A 23,537-nucleotide genomic window follows, 5' to 3' on the forward strand; every position below is an offset into this window, starting at 1 on the left:
GAAAAGGAGGAACAAGAATCTGGTGGTCACAATGTTTGTGTTTTGAAATTTGAAGGGAGTGCTCTCTGGGTTAGGCTTGATCCTGCTCTTAACGCAGCTGTACTGGCTATCAGTAGTTGGGTAAAGATGGTTAGTGCATTATGTGCTCATAATAGTAATTTTAATAAATAGAGTAATGTTAATTGTGCATTTTGTTGTTTTTTACAAAGAAAATGTACTATGTGTTTTACAGTATTTCAGTTATATCTCCTTTATTTTTGCTTGGCATAAAATGTAAATGCCTTTCTCGTGTGAGTGACCTAGAAAGAAGCAAACGGTGCTGCTCACTGCTAAAATAATCAAATTAATCTTTTGTTACTGTTCAGGTGGACCCTGAGGTTTTTTCTGCACTACCTGCTGAGTTGCAAGCAGAGCTGAAAGATGCATACGATCAAAGGCAGAAGCAATCAGAGCAGCAGCCTGCTAACACTTTAGGTGAGAATGTGTAGTTGTGCAGTAGTCTTCTGGTGTAGGAGTTGTTTGCTATCTAAACAGCTATGCAGCCCTAAGTAACAAACTGGAAAATATAACCAAAGCTTCTCTGAAGATGCTGGGTTCAACTGAATTTCTGGTTGTTTTTTTTTTTTGACAGACTGTCAGTTATAACCAGCTGTGGTTTCAGTTTGCAAACAGGTGCCCAGCTTTACTCAAATGGGTAATTAATTCAATTCATGGGGACTGTGGCACTAAGCTTCCCCACATCCATATGTTTGCCATATGGAATCCAAACTTGATGTGTCTTGTGATTTAAAGCATTGCACTTTCTTAAGTTAGTTAAACTCTTTTCAGGGAGCATTCTCATGGTTCTATGAAAATCATAGTGCTGGCAAGGTTTTGGGGCAGCTAGAGAAAGATATACTGCATCTCACTGAATGTCTGATAGTCAGCTGGGTTTACTCTGAGCTGATCATCCAGGTCTCCTTTTTATAATCAGTAGAAAGAAATGAGACTGATTCCCTATGAACATGCTTTGTCATAAAAATAGGTTGTAAATGTTATTGGCTTGATTGCCAGTTAAACACTGCACTGTAATTATAATCACACCCTGATTTCATAGCCAGTGGTCTAATGCAGATATGTTAGAATGATGGAATGGGAGAGAGATTTCCTTCATAAGCTGTGATAAAAGCATTGTGGGAGCTTTACACTGCTGGCTTGCCACTAACACTGGTGGGACTGTGCTCTGACTGAGGTGAGGCAATTTGTCCAGTAGATTCAGATTTCACCAGCTGCTTAATGTGAGCATTCAAGTACTGAAATGCTCACATTTAAAAGCTTATGAATAGCTGAATGTCCTCTGTACACTGAAAGTCTAACAGTGCTTTTCAGATCTGAAATGGTGTGTACATTAAAGTTGCTTTATCTAGGCTGTGTTTTCTCAAGTGATTATTAGATTTTTGTGGGAGATACAGAGTCTCCCTTTCAAAGGAAAAGTATTAAATTTTACATGTATCAACCATTGACTATTCCTGTGTTTTTCAGTGTCAAAAAATCCATTCCTACACCTGAAGCATACAACTATGAAAAATAAGAAAAAAATACGGAAAAAAAATGCGGTCAGTCCTGTGAAAAAGATTCAAAGTCCTTTGAAAAACAAACTTATTGGTAGTCCTGCAAAAAATATGCCACCTACATCTGGAAGCCCACAGAAGCTAATAGATGGCTTCTTGAAACAAGAAGGAACAGCTGCTCAGGTACTTTTAACACAAACAGCTTTTGGTAAAGCTGTATCTACTTCTTTAGACTGAGTTCAGGTTGCTATTTTTCTTTCCTGGATTCCTCACTGACACTTACTTACCTCTGTATGTATATGGTGTTGCCATATTTGTCAGACTGAACATTACCCAATTCCATGTTTGGAACAGGCAGAAGCAGTTCCATCAACTTCGGATTCTGCAGGCCCATCAGCTCTGCAGCCGGAGCAGCAGCCGGGCTCCTTCAGGCCACAGGCCCCAAACCTCGCTGGAGCTGTGGAATTCAACGATGTGAAGACACTGTTGAAAGAGTGGATCACAACTATCTCAGGTGAGGGATGTCACACTGGGTGATCTTGCAGTAGGCTTTGAGTAGGCTTTTTGTAGTTACTTTCTCCTTCGCTCTTCCTTTTGCTGCTTGTTTTTCACAGTTCTCTTGGAGTCTTACTGCCTTGGCAATCTTGGAAGAACTTGATTCTTTCTACCAGTTGTTACTCTGTGGCTTTGCCAGCTTCTCTTGCTTAACATCATGAAAAGTAACTTCAGGCCATGTGTCTGGCCATTGTCCTATGCCTCAATGTTACTTGTGTCTGAGGTCTACTCAATTTTTCCAACATATTGCAACTGCTAAATCAAAGTTCTTGAAAGGGAATTAATTTCTTCTGTGAAGATCTCTTCTTAGAGGCAGAGGAGTGCAGGGTTTGGGGTTTTGTCAAAATAAATGCTGGGAAGAACACTAGATAAAAACAACTGTGCAACTGTGACACTCTTGCTAAATTGTGATTTGAATTAGGTCAAACAAATAGCAACTCCATAAAACCTTGGGAAATTTGACCTGCCTGCCCTGGACATTATTATTATTATTATTATCCTAAGAGTTTCAAAACAGCCATTGTATTCTAAAACCCAGTCTCTTTTCCCTTTGGTTACTGCTAACTTTGCTGTCACTTGTTCTTACTGAAAAAAAAAAGGTGTCTACAAGACAGGTATTTCAGGTCTCTGGAAATACAGAAATTGTCCAGTTGGCCCCTGATATGCTGACACTGCAGAATTTCTTTCTATTGTATTCCCATTATTCTGTGATTATATTCTAAGTATACTTAGAGAAAAGACCTCATTTTAAATTTTTTTTTTATTATAGATCCTATGGAAGAAGACATTCTACAGGTTGTGAAATACTGTACTGATCTAATAGAAGAAAAAGACTTGGAAAAGTTAGATCTGGTTGTCAAGTACATGAAAAGGTAACTTAATTGCTACTATTTGTGAACTTTAGACTATTTTTGTTAGAATTTATGCACTAGATGCTGCATTGTGAGCCCATTAACCCATTAGGCATTCCAGTGATGAGTGGTTTTAGGCTTGAATACTGGGGTTGAGGGAAGGAGTTGGAGTGTTGAAATAGGTAATTTGTGAAAAAATAAGAGTAATATTTAGTAGTAATTTATAGAATCTCAGAATGGCTTGGGTTGAAAGGGACCCTAAAGATTGCCCAGGGCCAGCTCCCCTCTCAGGGGCAGGGACTTTTTCCACTAGACCAGGTTGCTCCATCCAGCCTAGCCTTGATCATTTCCAGGGATGGGGAATCCACAGCTTCTCTGGGAACAATTTCTAGACAAAGATTGTAGTTTTCATCAGCATTGTCCCTTTTCTTCATCCTGTTTTTGTTCATTTTTGCATGTTATCTCTAGACCCAATTTCATTCTCTTGCTGTGTCCAGATTCTGTCTCACTCCAGCCTTTAAATGCACTCCTGTTACTTTGTTACTGTGCTCTTATTACTCTTGCCATGAGTTTATGAGGTTTTAATCCATTTATGGCTTGCTTACTAACTAAAGCTTAACCATGGAGCTCAGCTTTCTAGGTTTTAGATCTGCAAATATGTTTCACAAAATGAATCAACACCAAAAAGACTACAGAAGTGTAGGAAGTTCACTGGGCTTTTGTATTATATATCTTTAGGCCTTGGGAAATGCAAAATACACAGTGCAATGAACTGTTTCATGAAATCTGTATAGTAAATTGTTTATAAAACTTCAGAATTGTCAGAATGTCCCATTCCTGGTCCCTGTGTGTTGGATCTGCCCTGATGGCAGTGTGTCTCCCCAAAGGGTTCACACTTACCCCTGTGGTACTGATGCTGCACCCTCCAAAGCTCTGAGTGTGGGAACCCTCTGCTCTCCTGCAGTACAGGGATCTAGAAGGGACACTGAGAGTGCAGAGCTGCTTTGTTTTCCTTGGGCAGTTCCTTCATTCACTTCTTGTAGCTGCTGATCATAATAGTAACTCACATCATAGGGGGAACTCGTAGTTCTCTGTGGATTTTGGTTTTAGCAATAAATCTAAAAAATAAAACCTGAATACATAAAAAAATTATATAGTGCCCCAAACCTTATTATTTAAATAAGGTTTAAGTGTTGATTGCACTTGGCATTTGTTGGAAATAGAGAAATAGCATCTCTGTGTTGGGATGAGGAAGTAAAGATCGGGATTCAGAAGCTTGCCATTTCTGTCCTTCAGTATGCAGTTGGCGGAAGGTCACCCACCACTTAATTCACAGGCTCACACCACTGCCAGATGCCAGCATTCAGGAGCTGCTGTGACACTGCTCACACCAGGGATCTGTGCTCTTAAGTAAGGCTTGGTGTGTTTAAGTAGAGAGGGAGAGCTTTACCAGGCCTGAATCAAAATTCCATTCATGGGGAACAGCTGTGATCTTGTTTTCCAGTGTGAAGGCCAAAGGTGATTGTACAAAGGACTGGTTCTGTAATGGTGATTTTCAGCCTCTTCTTCCTTTTCCCCCTCAGGTTAATGCAGTCATCTGTGGAATCAGTTTGGAATATGGCATTTGACTTCATTCTTGACAATGTTCAGGTAGTTTTACAACAAACTTACGGAAGCACATTAAAAGTTATCTGAACTTGTAGTAAAGAGCTTGATGAGAGCCTGGAGCTCTCTGCTAGCTGTGCCATAAGTGCTTGTGAGGTATTTGCAAAGTGCATGATAGTAATGCCCTGAGTTTTTATAATTTCAAATTTCTTTTTAAACAACGAAGTGTTTTGTACATTTCTTTTCAGAAAGTGCCAAATTTGTCAGTATTGCATGTAAATAATTGTGTTAAAATTCTTTTATTGTAGTATAGAATCTATTTACAAAATGTTTGTTTATAAAGTTTTATGGATTTTTACAGTGAAGTGTTTACAGTTGTTTAATAAAGAACTGTATGTATATTTTTGTACTGATTCTATTTTGTGATGCTTCAGTTTGAATATAGAGAACCCCTTTTACTAAAGCTGCAGCTTTGATTCATTTCACAAAGTTTTACACAGTGGCATTGCCTCAACACATGGAGGAGGCTGCTGTATAGGCACCTGGCCACTTTTTGTTTCTTTGCTAACTTTAGTACAGATTTTAGGATTAGGGGCCAGGCCCAAGTGGTACCCAGAGCCAGTACCAGCTCCAGTCCTATTCATCCCCTTTGTAAAGGACCTGGGCCATGGGGCAGTGCAGCTTCAGCACGTTTCTGATGGCACAGGGCGGGCTGAGAGGGCACAGGGGGGCGCTGGGAACCTCATGAAGTTCAGCACAGAGGGGCCAAGTTCTGCTCCCAGGGAGGGAGAGGCCAGCTCTGCAGTAGGGCCTGGGGCTCAGCACAGCACAGGCAGCTGCCAGGCTGCAGGAGGAAGAGCCCCAGGAGTCAAGGCAGGAGCTTGTTCCCTCTGCTCAGCACTGGTGAGAGGCAGCTGCAGTGCTGAGCCCAGTGCTGGGTCCCTCGGTAGGAGAGAGGCACAGAGCAGCTCTCAAACACAGGCCCCAGTGGTGCTGCTGGGAGTGGAGCTTCTCCCGCAGCATCAGGAGGGCTGAGACAGCAGGGGCCTTGAGCAGGCTGGGGGAGTCTGACCCATGTGAATAAACACCTGATGGTGCTCAGTCACCATCCAGTCATCGATACATGTCTCAAGAAAGATGGACATTGTCTGAGCCAAGACACCTCAAGTTTCCATTAGTTTCTAGGCTGGATCTTTTGGAGCCCCTCCAGTTCCTGCTTTTGAAGCTGCCTTTTTCTCTTCACCTTGGTTTAGAAAAACCAGCACATCAGGTGCTCACATCAAGGCAGGTACTGCTCTCAAGCAGGTATTTTACCAGTCAGGTTTCAGGTACAGCCCTGGTTTTGGAACTGGCGCTCAGACAGATGTACAATTGGCATCTTTAAAAGGACTCAGCATTAACGAACTGTCAGGCTATTTTAAGTTCCACAACAGGAGCCTGCCAAAGCAGTGTATCTGTTTCCCAGTTTTTACCTATGGGAAGAACACCCTTATGGATTTGAGGGAACAAAGACAAAAACGTTAACCACACTCTTTTGATATCTGTGTTCTTAAGAACTTTTTATTAGTGTAGTTTTCATGATTGCATAGTTTGCAAAAGAAAATTTTAACAATTAAATGCAGTCTCCTCCCTGTGATCATTGTGTTCACCCACTGATGGGAAGTTGCACCACACACCAACCATAGTGAAAAGGTCCTTTTCAATGGCAAGTTTAAAGTCTAACAAAAAAAAAAATCCAGAAGGTTAAATTCCATTTGCAAAGGAGGTGAGTTACTAAATGTTCCTTTGTAATGGAGTCCACGTAGTCTCAATCATAACATTCAGATTTTTCCAACAAAAAAAGTAATCCAGGTGACAGAAGAAATCTGATCAAACTGCGTGTTGAATGTTACTCTTGTAAGTATCTTAAATGCTAAAAATCTCAACTGCATAAACGATCCTCAATTTTGTTTCAGCTTGTGCTTTTGAAGAATGTTTGTTTTGCTCCCATCAGCATGAACTGAGTTACCCAGAGACAGCCTCAGAAAGAATACATCAAGCTGTCATCCCAGGCAGGGAGGCAGAGGGGAAGGGGGGCAGGAGAATGCTGGGATTGCAGACTGACTCCTGGTCATCACAAACATCCACGCTGGAGCTGCTTCAGTCCCACGCTGTCAGGTGGCTCCGCAGCTGTGATGCAGCATCCAAAGTCACAGCTCCCAGGCCGGCAGCTGTTAGCAAGTGCTCACACCCTGAGCAGCAGCTGGAGAAGAGATGCCTGCTCTGACCTCCGTGGGAGTTTGCCGTGCTAAACACCTGGCCTGCCCCTCCTGTGCCTCAGACCGCTGGCGTCACCACCTTGAGCACACAGGAAGTGCATTCTGAGGAGGAAACGCCTTTGCTGGAACAGCCTCCAGCCTTTTGCCAAGCAGAGCGAGGCAAGAGGGTCCCTGCCTGGCCTTTCCACATTTGCCACAGCCCATGAAGTGAAATTTGGATTACCAAAGCAAACTGTAAAACGAATGGGCTGCTATGTCCATCTCCTTTATTTGTGGCTCTGCATTATAATGATTACAGGTTGACTTCCATGAACTGTACAAGCAGTAAAAGGTGGGCAGCTATGCTTTTACAACATTGTTTCACACAAAGCAAATACAGATACCCAATTGCCTAATTTTCTATTTTAAAAAACTCTATAGGCACAAAGCAGAAGAATGTTGGAAAAGAAAGTCAAGGAAAGAGGTATGCATAAATAAAGAAGTATTTCTTACATCAAAAATGTCCCAAGAATCACAAAGTCTGCAGAAGCTTGGTTAATCAAATACTGCAGTACTGCTCTCATCAGTATAAAAGTGAAAGAGCTTTAGTTCTGTAATAAAAATTCGATTTATTTTATTTTGGAGAGAAGGAGGGAAAAAAGGTGGAAGGAAGGTGTAAGAGAGGGAAGGGCAAACTTTAAAACAGCAGCCAGTATTAGGAAGGGTAGTAGGAGAGGTGAACAGGCACATTGGAACCATGGGAACATGTAAATTGACCACTGTCAAACCAGTGTAAATTTCTTGGTTTCTCATGGAAAACATTTTATCCACATATTTTCCTCCCAAACATATATCCAACACTGTCTTCAATACAGGACTTTGTTGGTAACTTTTTTAGTAACAGGAAGAGTGCGTTTATTCCTGCCTCCCCATTGCTGTAAAAGTTACTTAGATGATTTCAAACACTTTCTTCAGTTCTACTATAAGCTGCCAGTCAGACTTCTGCATCTCATCCCTGAACCAGTCCTTCAGAGCATCGATGGACTGACGGCTGATCTGTAACACACGAGACAAACCCATCAGAAATGCACAGGAATTGACAGCAGCACACTGGAAACAGTTATTCTGAAGAAAGGATGAGTTTACCTGGTGTGCAGACTGCATTAAGCCCCCATTTGCTACTGATCAGCTGAATGACCCAACCTATTTGCTTCCCTTCATTTCTCCTCACACCATGTCCCTTATCTGGTCTAGAGGGGCTGCAGCTGGACAGACCATCCCACACCTTACGCAGTAAGGCAAGAACTGGAGAGGGCTCCTGCTTCCACCAGGGCCTAGAGGACCAGCAACGCCAGCCTGTTCCTGTCCCAGGCCCTACTGGCCCTTCATTTGTGGGCACACCCCCCTGGCACGTGTGTGACGGGAGCTGTCCTATTACATAGCAACTTCAGCAGCTGGGAAGGTGGAGAGCTGTGGCTTTACTTCCCACAGCAAATGATGAAGCAAAGGATCATCTCCTCATTCAAGCCCAGTGCCCCACAGTCAGAGCAAATGGAGGATTGCTATTTGTTGAGCAATCTCAAGCACAGGCTGTGGTGCCCTGGGGGACTGTGGAGCTCTGTGTACAAACAGCTGGCAAACAGTGAGTGTGGCATTTTGCCCTCTCAGGTGCTCTGAGCTGCAAGGTCGTTGCAGCCACAGCACCTCCTTCCTTAGGCCTCTGCAGGGGCACCACTACAGACCTCAAACCACAGCTCCAGAGATCTGGGCTGCACAATGCCACACACCCCCTCCCAAGTGAAAGTCAGTCTGTGTAAGAACACTCCGCCCCTGTTTTTGAGGCTTCATGCTACGTTTCCACTTCAAGCAAGCTGCCACTCTGTCCTAAGCCCTCTCCACAAACGCAGATTGCTCTTACCTTGCTGACGAGGATATCTGTTGCTTCAAAATGTCGTCCATACATTTTAGGTGATTCCCCAGGAATAGGTTCTATTTTAACACAAACTTCTTGGCCTTTCTTTGCAACATCCACTGGTTTGTGGTTTATTTCAATACTTGTGACTATTCCAATTTCAACAAACTGTAATACAATGAAGCAGCTGTAACACATCCACCAAACCTCTGTGCATGCACCCTTCTCTAAACTCCAGTTTGCAGGCACAGACTTGCTGCAGGGAGTGTGGGACTGGCAGAGCTGCCGCCTCAGCACAGGCAAGCCAGACGTACAGCACAGCAAGTGCTCCATCCTGAAAAGAGCAGGGACACCAACCTCCCACAGCTCATCTGGGATATCAACTGGTTAGCCCTTAAAATGTCAAGAGTTGGTTCTCCCCTTTTTTAGCTACCAGGTAGGACAATTTTGCCTGTTATACACACAGCACAGAACTGGCAGATGCCCTCCAGCCATTTCCTGTGCCCTACTCCGGGGCACAACTCTTCTGGCAAAGTGCAGTGAGATATTTGAGCACCAGAAGAAAGACTTGATCTGCAAATCTGACCCTCATCTCCCACCATCTCCCTCCCAATCTGTGCACTGAGGAAAAGCATGCAAGCACTCCAAGGTGCATCATCCCAGGAACTACCAGCTGGATCAAACATGCATTGGGAAGAGGCCCTTACTTACATTTTTGCTAGGTACACACATGGGAGTCCCCTGCTTCACCTGGCCGGCCTCAACCACAACACCCATCACTATTGGGTCACGAGAGTTGAAAATGAACTGAGGAAGTATTTTCAACTTGCATGGAAACACTGCTATATGCCTGCAAGGTGACAAGAAAATGCACTTTGAAAGATACACTGGAACAGTGGATGTATCATTAACAGTTCTGCCTTCTCCCACACTTCTTGGGCATTCATTCTAGGAGTGTTACTTGGAGAAAAGCAGGAAAAAAAATCTCTTTTCCAGTCTTGCTAATTCTAGTCCATACCTGTTCTTCAAGAACTACAGGGAGTAATAATCATTCATGCTTGGCATGGATTTAATTTGACAGGCTTGAGTGCTCAACTTAGACCAAGACCAAAGGAGTAGTCATTTTACAGTGTAATTATAGCCTCACAAGAATACAGGAATAGAAATATTGCTGCCTGAACTCCAGAATGTCAAAGGGGTTTTTTTTTGCCAAGTGAACAAATACATTTAAAAGCTGAGCTCAACAAACTCAAGTTGGAATCAATATGAAACAAAACACATTTTCATTTATTTTGACTGTCCTTATTTTACTGAAGGCCACCCAATAACACATGATTCCAAAAATTAATATTGGGTCCCTATAAATCCTTGAATGATTACATATTCATGTTACTGCAGTCAGAATTAAACCCTGTACACTGGGATCACACAAATATGAAACAACAGAATCCAAATCCTTTTAGTTTTGTTTTTTTAACTCTGCAAGACTAACCCATCTGCCAGAATCTAGGAAGAGAAGCCAAGTACAGAAAGCATACTGTAATAAAAACACTCCATATTATACAACAGTTCTAGCTGAATCCTGCATCTGCTGCACAGCTTTCACAGCTCTCACCCTACTAGGCCTAATCCAGATCTAAACAATTAGACTGGAGCATTGAATTCTTGAAAACTATCAATTTATTGTCCTACCATCTTCCTCCTCTCCTCCCTTTCCATCAGAACCATATGCTAAGTAACAAGGAAACAAGTAGGTAAATATAGCTTCATTCATACTAAAATAAGAGTGACACTTATTTGGGAAACATCCAGAAGACAATTGCTCATACTTACTTGAATTCCTCTTGTTTCTGTTTTTTGTAATCTTGTCTATATTTTGTGAAGGCATCAAATAAGTGATAAATGATTTCAGCACTAAAGATCCGAACTCCTAAGCTATCAGCCATCTCCTGTGCGTCCCGTTCAATCCTCACATCGAATGCCAGAATGACGGCGTACCTGCAGGGAACAGCCAGCCCAGCGGTTCAGCAGGCTCACCACAAAGCCAGAGCAGCCTGCAGCACCGCTGCACATTTATCAGCACAGCAGAGCAAAGGTACTTACTGTGGGTCATGCTCCAACATAACTGATGCCTTCATAACATCTTTTTTATGGACAGGACCTATATTAATTCCTGAATACTGTTGAAGAAAGCCACAAAAATCAAGTCACTAACCTCTGAGTGAAAAGGAAACATTTACTGACTAAACACAGAATCAATGGCATCAGACAAAACACAGTAGTACTTACTGGCACTTCTGATGTTTTAAGAAATTCAAGTAATGCCTCTAAAGAGCCTAAAGTAGAAGCCTGGACATAAACACCTTTCTCTTCTAATTTGATTGCATTCAGTGTTTGCTTCAGTTCATGTATTAGTTCATCCTTTAGGGGAAAAAAAAAGGAGAGAAAAAGCAAGTTTTAGTTCTCTTGCTATTTATGCCTCAGGGTACAAAATCTTCCTGATCATGAGCTGCTGAAAACAGGCAACAGCCATGGTGATAGGTCCCAAGTGACAGACCTGCAGTGTAAATCATACACAGCCTGTGAGATACTGGCTGTTTCTGGCATTAGAAAAGCCTGAGCCGAACTAGACCTGAGGATTTTGTAGCAAGATGATCATATAAAACTGAGCAGATGCCCACCTTCAGAGCTGGTAACATTTCTCTGCAGACTACACATCACTTTCCCCAGCAGTACAAGTTTATGCTGGCAAGGCTGAGCAAACCCATGGCCCACATTGTGAGGCAATGCTTTCGGGTGCCTGGGGATCAATGACAAAAGCTGACACCTAAAACCACGACCTGGGAAGGATCCTGAACACTCTTCAGGCCTGAGTACCAAACAGGATGCAAGAGCAGCAAAGCCAATTTGTTGCTTTTAGAGAAGTTAAAAAAACACTTTTTTTTAAAGTCAATGCCTTCTAACCTCAAACAGTGAAGTCTCTTCCTCTGGCAGATGAATGGGTTTTGTCATTGACTTTTAGCCATTATGCATCTACTACCAGTAGTACACTTGAAGTAAATACTCATACGGACCCAGCAACAAGGTCTGTGTTTGGACATCCCAAAAGTTTAACCTCCCTTCAAAGGCACAAATAAGTAGACAGAAGACTAAAGGAAAACTATGATTAAAAGTAAATTAGCAATGTGTAAATTAGCAACATGTAAATTAAATTAGCAAACTAACTTCCTGCCTTTGAGAAGCAAAACAGAGCAGTTTTGAGTTTTAGCTATGTCCTTTCCTCTACCATTTTTAACATGTAAGTTACAAAAGAAATTTATTGCAGTAGTCTTAAATTAGCTTTGCAATTAGGAGAGTTTGCAGAACTCCACTAGTAGATATGTACCTGATTAGAATATATCCATAATTTACTACAAATACCCAATCAGTAATTAACAAAGTCAAACTATGCCATGATACTTGTTTTCAAATCTTATTCTAGAAGCAGAGACACCCCAGCAAAATATCAGGGAAAAAACTAATGGTCAAGATACTGAAAACATGACCCCACCAAAGCTTCACATGGGCACAAAACATGTTACTGGAACAGTTTTTAAAACAACCAAAAAGCCCAGTTACTTCCAAATTCAGCTCTCGACATTTGAGTTTCATCACCAGAGAGATCAAGTTACCCTCAGTGTGTTGTAGTTCAATATTAGTCACCTCACCTTGAGGACTGGCACTTCATCCTCTTTATGAGCTACAAGCAATGGCAAACCAGCCAAGGTTTTTTCCAAATCTTTCCCAAGAATCTTCACACCTTGAGCAGCAACAACCTCTTTGTGCTTTTCATACTGGTTCTGAAAAAGAGAATATACACACTAGCAAAGAGTTCTGTGCTGAGCAGCTGAAGAACACAATGGGGAGCAGTGAAGTGCAGCAGCTCCCAACTTTCATCATGATTGTCTTTGCTTTGCACTTGCACCTTTCAGTCCTCCTGCTCCTCTCCCTTCAGATATCCCCTGCATCTCTGCAGGTGGGCAGGGCACAGGGAAATCTTCTAAAAGCAGAGAAGGGGGCCAAAAAGAAACATGTACTAGAAAAAAGCAAGCAACAATAGGCATCTACTCACTAACAAAACCCACAAATTCAGCCCCATAGGCAAGTAGAAGATGCCAACAGCTTAATAAAAACACTAAAGCTTATCTGACACACAGCCCAAAGCTCTCTGCAGGAAGGGCTGTCTCAATCTCAGATCCAGCCATCCAGCCTTCTCATGCACTTAATTCCATGTACAATTTCCTAGGTTCTCACCCCATCCAGGGGAACTTCAAAGATGTCACACCCAGGGCATGGCTCTAAGACGTAACAAAACCAGTTATTTCTGAAGATCTTTAAATTGATGTTGGAAGGATTTTCTGGTTTGTTTCCTAATTTTTTATTTAGATGTCCCATCCTTTTCTTAAAACTGCAAGGCAGCTTCCTTCCTCAATAAGCTCTTTGTTCCTGCTAACCTTTATCCTTTAGCCCTCCACTCCAAGAATCTGGGTCTTATTTCAAAGATGACAATTCCACATGAACAAGCCGAATCAAAACGCATTCTCACTGCCTGCATCAAAAAAGCCCAACAGCTACCCTAGGTTTACTTCCCCTGCTCAGGGTTCCCAAACCTGAAAGATTTATCCTACTACATTCACCTAGGTTATCTATATGGTTTTCTTTGCCTTAAAACAAGTCTGTGCAGACATTTATTCCTTCCCTTTTAAACAGGAAACATCAAAGTAGCTCTTTTCATCATCTTTGAACTGCATGCATTAATCTTCATATACGTATTAATTTATTTACAGCCTTTTGATTCTGCGTCTCCTCCTCATTTCAAGGAAAGCCATGCAGGAAGGATTTTAAATTCAGGGCCTCTCCTCAGGCTAATAAGAGCAGCAGAACCTACAACTCTTGAAAATGCCAAGAGGCTGCAGATTCTGCAGAAGTCCTGGTCACTGCCACTCACCAACCAGCCCTAGAAATTCATGTGTTCACTTTTCTCCAATGTAAGTGAATATGGTTTTGTTACTAAAAAACCACTTCTACTAATATTACAACTTTATCTCAGAAGTTTATGTACTGGTACACTCCAGTTTCCATTTGAAATGGGCATCTCCCTCTCACATGTAGCCACATACTTGAATCCCATATTAAAGCATACACACCCTAATCCTCACTGCAATGTAATTCCTTGATCATTCTCTTTGCCGCTGCTGTGACAACACACACCCCAACATGAACATACAAGTGCATTTTCAAAAAAGACACCAGATTTCCCCTGCATTCCCCTTGAAGCTCCCTTTAGATACCATTAATATAACCCCATTCTACTACATTCTCTTTTTATAAAGCTTGATTTCATTTTTCCCTGGTTATAAGTACAGTAGGTCAGGACAGTAACAGGTACCATACCTTAACTCGTAGCTCCTTCATAGGAGGAGGCAGCAGCAGACCTCTAATCTGAGTCACGATAGGACCTTCTACCCCAGGAACAATAATGGTGTCTCCTTCTCTCAGACGTCCATTAATCAGAATAACATCTATGGTAGTGCCCATGCCTGGCAGTGCTTTAACCTGAATGAAAGGAGGGGGAAAAGTCACTTCCTATTTAAGCACTGCAGACACACATTTTTTACCAGAAGGAAGGATGCAGGGAAGGGAGAAATTTCTGTATGAATTTCAAGAACGAGTTGTGTATTACCTCCATGACTTGAGCTCTCAGCTCCTGACACTCAGCCAGTCTCTTGGTCAGCATGGTTTGTGTGAGCTCAACAAGAAGAGCTATCAGACTTCCCATGCCATCCCCTGTGTGAGCAGAGGTAGGTACAAGAGAAACAAAAGTGCGGGGATCCTTATTCTCGTAAAACAAGGCAGCGTTCAAGCCCTGGAATCGGGATTAAGAGTTACACAGGGAAAAGCACATATACACATCAGTATTGACAGTAACATTCAACCCCAGGCAAATACCACTGCATTTTCAAAATCCCAATCTAAAAAGCCAACACTGTTACTGACAGCCTGCTATGGAACAGGAAGCCTCAATCCATACTTGGAAGCAGTGTGGGATAACTCTACAAAGCTAATTACCCCATCTAGCTTCTAGAGAGCATTGTATGTCACCAACAGAGGAATTTCTTAGAACCGATGTGATTCATACCCTGCCAACATCCAAGAGAAAGAGACAGATGGGATTCTCTCAGGATATTCCCAAAGAGTAAGAGAACAGTGACAGAAAACCTCAACTGCTATTTATGACTCCATTGACCATGCACAGAAATTAGTTCTTTTTCTCCAAACCAGCAGTAAGGATGGAGCAGTTAAAATGATACAAAATGTAAAAACAACAAAGTTTGGTTTATAAGAGGTTAACACCAATGTGTCAGAAGAGATGCAACAGCTTTTTTGATATTCCAAGTTGTTTTGAGGAACGGGGAAAGAACAAAACAAAAACCACCCGCTCACCTAAAACAAACCACACCACCACACACCTCTTTACTAGCACTCTTAAGCAAAAAGCTTGAATATTCAAACCTACCTGTTTCGCAAATTCCACTATGATAGCTTTTGCACGTTCTTCAAATTCATCTTTTGTATTCTTTTTCTGCTTCTTTAAGGTGACAGCTACATCTGTATCTGGACTTTTTTTCCAGTCATATAACCTATCAATCTTGAAAATACAACAGTATGTCATCTTATACAGCTTACTAAAGGGCGTCTTTATGCTTATGCCACATCATCAGTGAGAAATACTTTATCAACCAACTTAGCCAGCCATCTATCTGCTCCAGTAATCAAATTTAAGTGTTCTTATTTGCTTTGGCTGCTATATTTAGCTCTGTGTATGTCAGGCAGTATTACAGGATAGCAATGTTACTTCAGATTTTAAAAATTCAAGCTATATTAATCTTTTTCATATGGAAAAAGTTTATGTGCATAAATTACACCAAGGTTAAAATAAAACATTAGAAGAGACCTGTTTATAGATTCACATACACACAAAAAACCCCAAAACCATGGAAGTGTTCATGGTTTATCCTGAAAAGAGACTACACTAATTTTACAAAGAACTTCTAAAATTTACTGGTAAATATGGACCCTTCCCCATGTTGCTACAGAGAAGGGACCAGAGTGGGGTTGTTCTAAGGACACAACTGTACTTCAGAAACACTTCCCCACTGCCAAAGCAGGACAGACTTAGCCCAAAGCAGGACAAAGCAGGACAGACTTAGCCCAAAAATATATTTGCTGTAGAAATCAAAACTACATCTTAAGAAAATTAATTATAATCTGGTCAAATAATACAACTATAACTTAAAATGCAAGAGCTTTTTAGCTATTTAATGGCAACGAATAACAGTCAGGTCTTCGAGTCTGACCAAGAGAGAACTTTCTACTACTTTGCCATAAGGCCTGGACACCTCTCCATCCAAGAGGCTGTTTGTATTCTTTCAAAAAGTAGCTGGTTTTGGCAATGAGAAAATGGCCTCCTCAGTTCCAACCACCTTCAATCTTAAAGCTCCTTTCATTTTTGAAGTATATTGCAATTTTTACACTGCACACGAATAGCCTTCTGACAGCTCTCCCTCAGCGTATCAGGTGGCTTCCAAAGTCATTGGACATGAGTAATTTCCATATATATAAAGTAATTCACTGAGTCATCACAAACAGGCAGCGTAATTTCTCATGCAAAGGATTTTAAAAACAGGGCTGAAAAGAACTGGTAAATTTTCCATCTAATATTGCAAGCCCAAAACACTTCCCACCAGTGATCAACATTACTGCTCCATGGCCCAAAGTCAGCTTGTCTTCAAGTCAAACTGACCAGTATCAGTGGCTAAAATAAAGTATGACTCATCAACATGAAGCTTGTTTTGGAATTTTATCAGAAAATGGACACAAATCTATGTAAGAAGGCACAAGGGAAAAAACCCCACAATTGAAGTACAACTTCCAGAAGCATGAATCAGATAGAGAAGCTACATAAGGCAACAAAATTTACCAGTCAGGAGTCCAAGAACTGATGGTTCTGCAAAGCTCCCGTAGAGCCATTGTGGTATCAAGGACACAGAAAAACGCAACACACAGGACCCAAGAACCACCCCTTCAGATTTTACACAAAACAATTCCAGTTCAAGGAAGAAAAAAGAGACAATTGTCAAATGCCAAGTGCACTATTAGAGTGGAGAAATATACTATTAGGATAAAAATCTATCCTACCTTGTTGAGAGCTACTATAAAGGGGCATTTCTTTGATTTCAGCAGATTTATTGATTCAATTGTCTGTGGTTCCAAACCATGCATGATGTCAACTACAAGTATAGCAATATCACAAAGTGAGCTTCCTCTATTTCTTAGATTGCTGTGACATTAAAAGACATGAAAAAAAAAATAAAAATCAGTCATTTAGCAACAGAGCCTTTATAAAAACACCAAGTACAATGTCAAACTTACACTGACAAACAAAAAGCTAAAGCTCATCAGTTATTTCCCCTCAAAGATGTAAATTGTTCAAATGACACTTTGTAATTTTCATTTAACAAAATACATTACTGAATGTGTAAGCAAAACTAAGAAATTATTATCCTGAATGTTTTCATATTATTATATATTTTTACAATGCAAGATATGTTCTGATCATTTTCTGAGAAACAACTGAGACAGTTGAAGTGAAATGCAGGACTGTAAAACCTGAACAAGACTCTTTATATACTGTATAAACACTAAGACTATCACTATTTTATACAATACAAGGTAAAGAGACTATCACATCTTTGCTGACAAACAAAACCTGGCTAAAAGACGGAGAGCTGTAAGAGGTACCATGCCAAGGTACTGCTCTGAACATTACCAAGTGCTCCACAACACAGCATTTCAACGCTTGCAAAGGTTTTTACTGAACAATGTCACATCAAAGTCTTCATCCTTCTGTTTTGAGATTTCATCCAAGATCTCACCTCAGTGAGTTCAGTTATGCTTGTCATGTTTTACCCTTAAAAGCTGATTTAGTGGCTTGCCTGTATGCCACTAGAAAGCATTTGTAGGCAGCATTTCTGTTCCTAGAAAGCATTTGATCTCTGCTAAGACTCAGATGATTTGGGTAATTAGTAACTTCCAGTCTTACAAACTCAGTTACCTTAACTGGGACACTATGAATAAGAGACTAGGAAAAAAGTTTTAATTTTTCGAGTACTTAGGTCACCTGAAATCCTCACCTTTTTTCCTCCAGCTAGCTTCCTGCTTCCATCTTTCCTCTTACACTAACTATTTATTTACATGCTTTTTCAGATATTCATGGCTCAATTGGCACGAAGACAGAAAATTAATCAGCTATAAAAGGCCAGCAATTAACCAGATATAAAAAGCACCTGCAAATGAAGCAAATCCACTTAATTCCTCTACTTTTAAGTTGGTTTTGTCGGACTTTTTTTTCAAGTGAGAACTAAAACAATGGATTAAGTAAAGACCACACTTGGCTAAGAATGTGTCCAGCTGCTTTTGCCATCAGTTCTGAGAAGTACAACATTGTGAGAAAATGTTACCTGAAAGACTCATGTCCTGGAGTGTCGATTATCAGCATGCCTGGAATTTTTATGTTCTCTCTGTCAAACTAACATTTCAAAATATTAGCCATCTTGTAGAGATTACACAAGAAGAAAAAAGAACAAAATAAGAGCTGGCAACATTACTGACAGTCTGCAGTTCAAAAGTCCAGATACATATTTTAAGGCCAGCAACCTCTATAAACCAAATCAGTAAATAGTCATTTCAACATTAAAAAAAATGAAGCAGCACATTCCTCCAGGTGCCAACTAGCCACAAGCAAAGCTAAACTCTGTAAGACAAGGCAGCCTACAGAAGAAAAGCCATTTCAGGGTAGTGAGATGTACCATCCTTGGCTTGATGATTTTCTCCTCTCCCCTAAGTTTACAGGTTTAGTGAATTGAGTTAAATCTTGAAAAAAAGCCATTACTACACCAAGGCTTTTCAGCCAGCTGCTTCTGCAAGCAAAATAGGATAGAGTATCCACAACAAATGATACAGAACAGTTACTATGTCTGTAACATGACAAAATTCATCACCCAGAAATTGGCCAAATTTCAGTACACACAGCAAAAGGTAAGTTTTCAACACAAAATATACTCAAGAAGTTTCAAAAGTTTCAATTTACAATCAAAATACTGAAAAGTAAGCAGTCTGTGTACATATGCACACTGTCCAGAACAGAGTGAACAGTATCTTCATATTTTTCTGAAGAAACAGCAATGCATTAACTGAAATCAAATGTATGAAAAATGAGACAGCCTCCCCTTTGCTGGCAGAATGATAGGAATTAAAAAACAATAGACCACAAAATTAGAGGTAGGGGGAAGGTACATCTGTCCATGTCAGGAAATCTCACAGGGCCTTTATTAGTCTACATTTCATATTTTTTAAGATGCAATTGTTGAAATGCTGTAACTTACATTTTTCACCATCTTCGTTTGTTCATTAATAGCTTCAAGAGGAACATTAGTTGCACCAATCTGCTGAGTGATACCACCAGCTTCACTGTCCTGCACGTGAGTGTGGCGGAGCTAAAGACAAAAAAGACCAGAAACGTCTGAGCACACTCTAATTCCTTCTGTCTTCAACCAAAAAAATAAATGCTTAAACAAGAGACACAGGCTGTGCTTTCACACTCCACACCTTACCTTATCTAAAATTTTGGTCTTGCCTGTGTCTACATGCCCCAGGACACAGATAACTGGTGCTCTGAGCTTTTCAGTGTTCATATTTTTGCTGTTCTCAGCTCGTCGTTTCTATGTAAAAGACACGTAAAAATTGGTAAGTACAAACCAAAAACCACAGCTCACCTCTTGACTTGATTATATACACACAAACACAGAGTTAGCTGTGGGACTTATATTTTCAAGGCAATTTAAGGTCTGTCATCTCTCTTTTGGTAAATCAAAAATTTTTGACTAACAGTTACATTTCTGTTTGGTTGGTTCTTCTAGCAGTCTAATAGGCTAAGTTGTTATAACCACTAACAGTAGCTCTGCTGAAGGTGCATTCTGAACAAGCACCTTGGGTGAGGAAACCAAGAATATTAGCAGCCATGAAAGCACTGAACAGTTTAGACACATCTTTTAGAACTTGAAAATATCTGTAAAAAACAAAAGCCTCTTTTTCCAGGAGGGATATAGAGGTGGAGGGGAAGACCATTTAAGTTGCCGTCTTTGTGGTCAAGTTACCTAAAAACAAATACTTTATCTTCACACAAAACCAAGCATTTTTTTCCTTAATGAATACAATTTCTGAACCTGCTTAAATACTAGCCCTGACACAACCACCATTTTGACAAATTTGACAAAATTAACTGAAAATTAATCTGTTTGTTATACAACACAAGAATCTAAGTATCTTAATACCTCAATTCTCCGTTTAGCTTTGTCATAAGCACGCTCCTCCTTAGTGCGGTCATCATCAGAGTCATACTCAGAATCAGAGCTAATTTCCTTGCTGGGCTTTTTTTCCATAGATTGTTTTCCAATAGCTTGGGAATCTGTCTCTCTCTCATCTGATGTCTTCTCATCCTCATCTTCACTGCCTTCACTGTCTTCAGATTCTTCACTCTCTTCTTCCTCTTCCTCCTCTTCCTCTTCCTCCTCCTCTTCATCATCCACTTCATTTTGTTCTTTGACTTCAATATGGACAGGTTTGCTCTCTGTTAAAAAAAAAAAAAGAGTAAAGTAAAAATTCTCAAAGTTCACACTTCCGGGGGTAGATGGCACCAAAAAGCAAGAGAGACTACTAGAGAAGAATGAGGATTGAGAGTAGGTTCTACAATAAGTGCTTGTCAGGATCATTTTTCAACTTCCAATGTAAAAAAAAAAAAAAGTGGAAAAAAAGTGTTTCATGTTCAGAGTTGTTGGCTTGTGTTTCAAATCCAGAAATAAAGCAAATTTAGGGTGGAGTGAAGAATGATATTATCAGCACACTTATGTTTAACATTATTTGCAAGCATTCAGACATTCTTTAAAGTCATGTGCACTTCATAAAGGAATAATGCACCAACACCTTTTTCATAAAGCCAAAATACCCCAAATCATTACTATATGGATTCTGTACACTACTGATCAGGAAGGCACATTTAAGCAGACATAATAATCAGAACAAATGGTCTCTTTTACGCCCATTTTAAAAAAAAAAATCTCATCTTCAGGTTTTCTTAGATGGTTCAGAGAAGATTAGCGTTTTTCATAGGAATTCTCCAATAAACAAACAAAAAGAATTATGAGTAATTAATTGTCTTTATTTGAAAGCTTCCCATTGATCATCACCTGTAAAATCATAAAAGGCAAGCTGATGATCACTTTAAAACCATGGATTGTCCTCCTTCCAACACTGCTGGCAGGCTCACTGCTCTTAGAGATTAGTAACATTTCCTTGCTATATTCATAGTCCATCAGCTTAGTAATACACTAAATCTAATTCCCAGGAAGGCTCTTTTTCTGTATCCCATTGGCAGAGTCTTCAAAGCCAAGCAGTAAGAAGTGCTATGTCCTCTCCAGGACAGTGGTGCCAGACTAAAACAAACACTCAAGAAGGCAAGCAGCCCTTAGAACTCAAAAGCACCAGAGGAACACATCTGTGCTGGAATTAAATCCATTCTGGAGTATGTATCTGTATGTCTACTAAACTTGAAAGCACAGGTGTCAGAAGTATAGTGCAGTAACAAGTACTTGATGAATAAATAGTCTTTAAGCATAAGAAACAATTAAGACATTAAGGAAGCACCAAGTCCAGTAATCAACTCCTGTTCAGGACAGCTCACAGAAATACACTTTCCTCCACCACTGGAAGAAAGTTATCCCTGCACTGTAGCACAGCTCTAAGTGTCCCATAAACATTGCTGCAGAGTACAAACAGAATATGGCCTTTGGCATACATGAACAGGAACATGTAAGTTCTGGCAATTCTTTCCTTTCTTCTAAACCTGCCTTTCAAAGAAGCATATCATAGAATCACAGAATGGTTTGGGCTGAATGGGACTTCAAAGACCATCTGGTTACAGCCTCCCTGCCACTAGAGCAGGTTGCTCAAAGCCCCATCCAACCTAGCCTTGAACACTTCCAGGGACGGGGATCCACAGCTTCTCTGGGCAACCTCTTCCAGTGTCTCACCACCCTCACAGTAAAGAAGCTCCTTCTCAACTAAACCTATTCTCATTTGAATCAATTTCTCCTTGTCCTGTAACTACATGGTATTGTAAGTCGTCTCTCAATTTTTCCTGTAGGCTCTCTTTAGGTACTGGAAGGCTACAATTAGGTCACCCCAGAGCCTTCTCTAGTCCAGGCTGAACAATCACAATTCTTTCAGCCTCTCCTTGTTGAGAAGAATTTACTATAACACATGCACACTTAACCTTCACACCATTTTATTCCCCCAATTCTTCGAAAACTTCACACAGGGGTACTCTCCTAGATGCTGCCAGATTCACATAATAAAAATACTACAGCTTTGAAATTATTACTAGAGAAATACAATACCAGGTAAAAGGTGGTAAGCTCACAGAGGTGGTTTAAGTACATATTAGAGAAGAGGATTTTTACTCCCATAACAAAAGACAAAAAAATTACAACCCATTTATTTTAGATGGTAACTCTACATAAGAGTATTTCCAAAGGGTTGTCTTAAGCAGTATTTGCACGGCTTATGAAAGCTCTACTTTTGAGAAAAGATTCTTGTATGTATTTATCATCATACTTACCTCACAATTTAACTAACAGAGCAGAGGAAAAGTCTAAGTAAAATATTGTTTTCTATAGAAACTGAAAACTTAGTCCAAAGCCTCTAACCAGAAAAAACATACATTTGGTATTTACATGCCCACCTTTCTCTCCATCTTCATCACTAACCATAGCTTCCCAGTCATCCAGACCTGCATCTTCTGTTTCATCTTCTTCCTCCTTTTCTTCTGAAACCAAGAAACCCAATGCTGAAGTTAAAAAAAGTTAGTGCAGCAAGATGTAACATTTTTAGATGCTCCTTCTTTTGACATACTGACAACTGCAACTCTCAAGTTTGCTGTTACCATAATTCTATTGAAGTGTCTTCACAGTCCATAAAAAGAAGATGCTGCAACTGTCTCCCCAAAAATCATGTAGTGCTACTATCTTTGCCTAGACAAACTTTTGCGGAAGACATAGAAAATCTACTCATCTAGTTCCTGTCTGCATATCATGCCAATGCCTGCATAATGCCTGCCACACAAACCTGTACCACAATCACGATCCTTGCAAGGAGTTGCCCAATTAACAGTCACCATGTGTAACAAAATAGCAGAGAAACAAGAATAGAAGTTACAGTAGAATTTTAACTAGTGAGAATATACAAAATGTCTATAAAAAGGACATGAGGTGCCTTAACATAAATACGCCATGGATTCCAGAAGCATTAAACATATTCATTCAGCAGGAATTCAGTTAGATTTATGAAGACTGCAGCTCTTAGTAAGAGACAAATGGAAAAATGCAAACATACAACCCTCCCCAAAAGAGGTGTTATACAACATATGTTTGCAGGAGCACATTTGTCATAAATTTCAGCTCTCTGAAATGAAGACTAAGTTCCACACTGCTAGAATACTAGCTAGGAACTAATGTTCTGCCAGTGAGCCCTTAAGGCAATAGAATAGCAATCATGAGATAAGTCAAGCTAGAATCAAAGGACACATTCAGCTTTGTTTTCAAAAGTTGCACATTTTGTCAGTATTTTTCTGACTTAATAAGGGTAAAAATTGAAACAGTCTCCTTGCAGAGAA

General features: G+C 40.4%; 2 protein-coding genes across 7 annotated transcripts in view; one reads left to right on the plus strand and one right to left on the minus strand.

Moving 5' to 3' along the window:
• The window catches only part of REV1 (REV1 DNA directed polymerase), a 54,813-nt gene extending 49,869 nt beyond the window's left edge, over positions 1–4,944 (plus strand). For all 5 annotated transcript variants that reach the window (XM_084226425.1, XM_084226426.1, XM_084226428.1 and 2 more), the window contains 5 exons: positions 366–474; positions 1,522–1,733; positions 1,905–2,064; positions 2,875–2,977; positions 4,540–4,944. In XM_084226425.1, coding sequence (XP_084082551.1) covers positions 366–474; positions 1,522–1,733; positions 1,905–2,064; positions 2,875–2,977; positions 4,540–4,651 — 696 coding nt within the window. In that variant the 3' untranslated portion in view covers positions 4,652–4,944. The remainder of the gene's footprint in view (positions 1–365; positions 475–1,521; positions 1,734–1,904; positions 2,065–2,874; positions 2,978–4,539) is intronic.
• Positions 4,945–6,167: 1,223 nt separating this feature from the next.
• Positions 6,168–23,537, minus strand: part of EIF5B (eukaryotic translation initiation factor 5B) — a 36,014-nt gene continuing 18,644 nt past the window's right edge. For both annotated transcript variants that reach the window (XM_084226013.1, XM_084226012.1), the window contains exons 9-24: positions 22,608–22,691; positions 20,143–20,438; positions 19,423–19,530; positions 19,195–19,305; positions 18,271–18,338; positions 16,949–17,090; positions 15,267–15,398; positions 14,433–14,615; positions 14,144–14,305; positions 12,418–12,549; positions 11,000–11,131; positions 10,814–10,890; positions 10,544–10,708; positions 9,422–9,560; positions 8,717–8,878; positions 6,168–7,854 (exon numbers count right to left, since the gene is read on the minus strand). In XM_084226013.1, the coding sequence (XP_084082139.1) occupies positions 7,747–7,854; positions 8,717–8,878; positions 9,422–9,560; positions 10,544–10,708; positions 10,814–10,890; positions 11,000–11,131; positions 12,418–12,549; positions 14,144–14,305; positions 14,433–14,615; positions 15,267–15,398; positions 16,949–17,090; positions 18,271–18,338; positions 19,195–19,305; positions 19,423–19,530; positions 20,143–20,438; positions 22,608–22,691 (2,201 nt within the window). In that variant the 3' untranslated portion in view covers positions 6,168–7,746. The remainder of the gene's footprint in view (positions 7,855–8,716; positions 8,879–9,421; positions 9,561–10,543; positions 10,709–10,813; positions 10,891–10,999; positions 11,132–12,417; positions 12,550–14,143; positions 14,306–14,432; positions 14,616–15,266; positions 15,399–16,948; positions 17,091–18,270; positions 18,339–19,194; positions 19,306–19,422; positions 19,531–20,142; positions 20,439–22,607; positions 22,692–23,537) is intronic.

This window comes from Fringilla coelebs (assembly GCF_963513975.1).
Source record: "Fringilla coelebs genome assembly, chromosome: 2".
NCBI classification, from domain to species: Eukaryota; Metazoa; Chordata; class Aves; order Passeriformes; family Fringillidae; genus Fringilla; species Fringilla coelebs.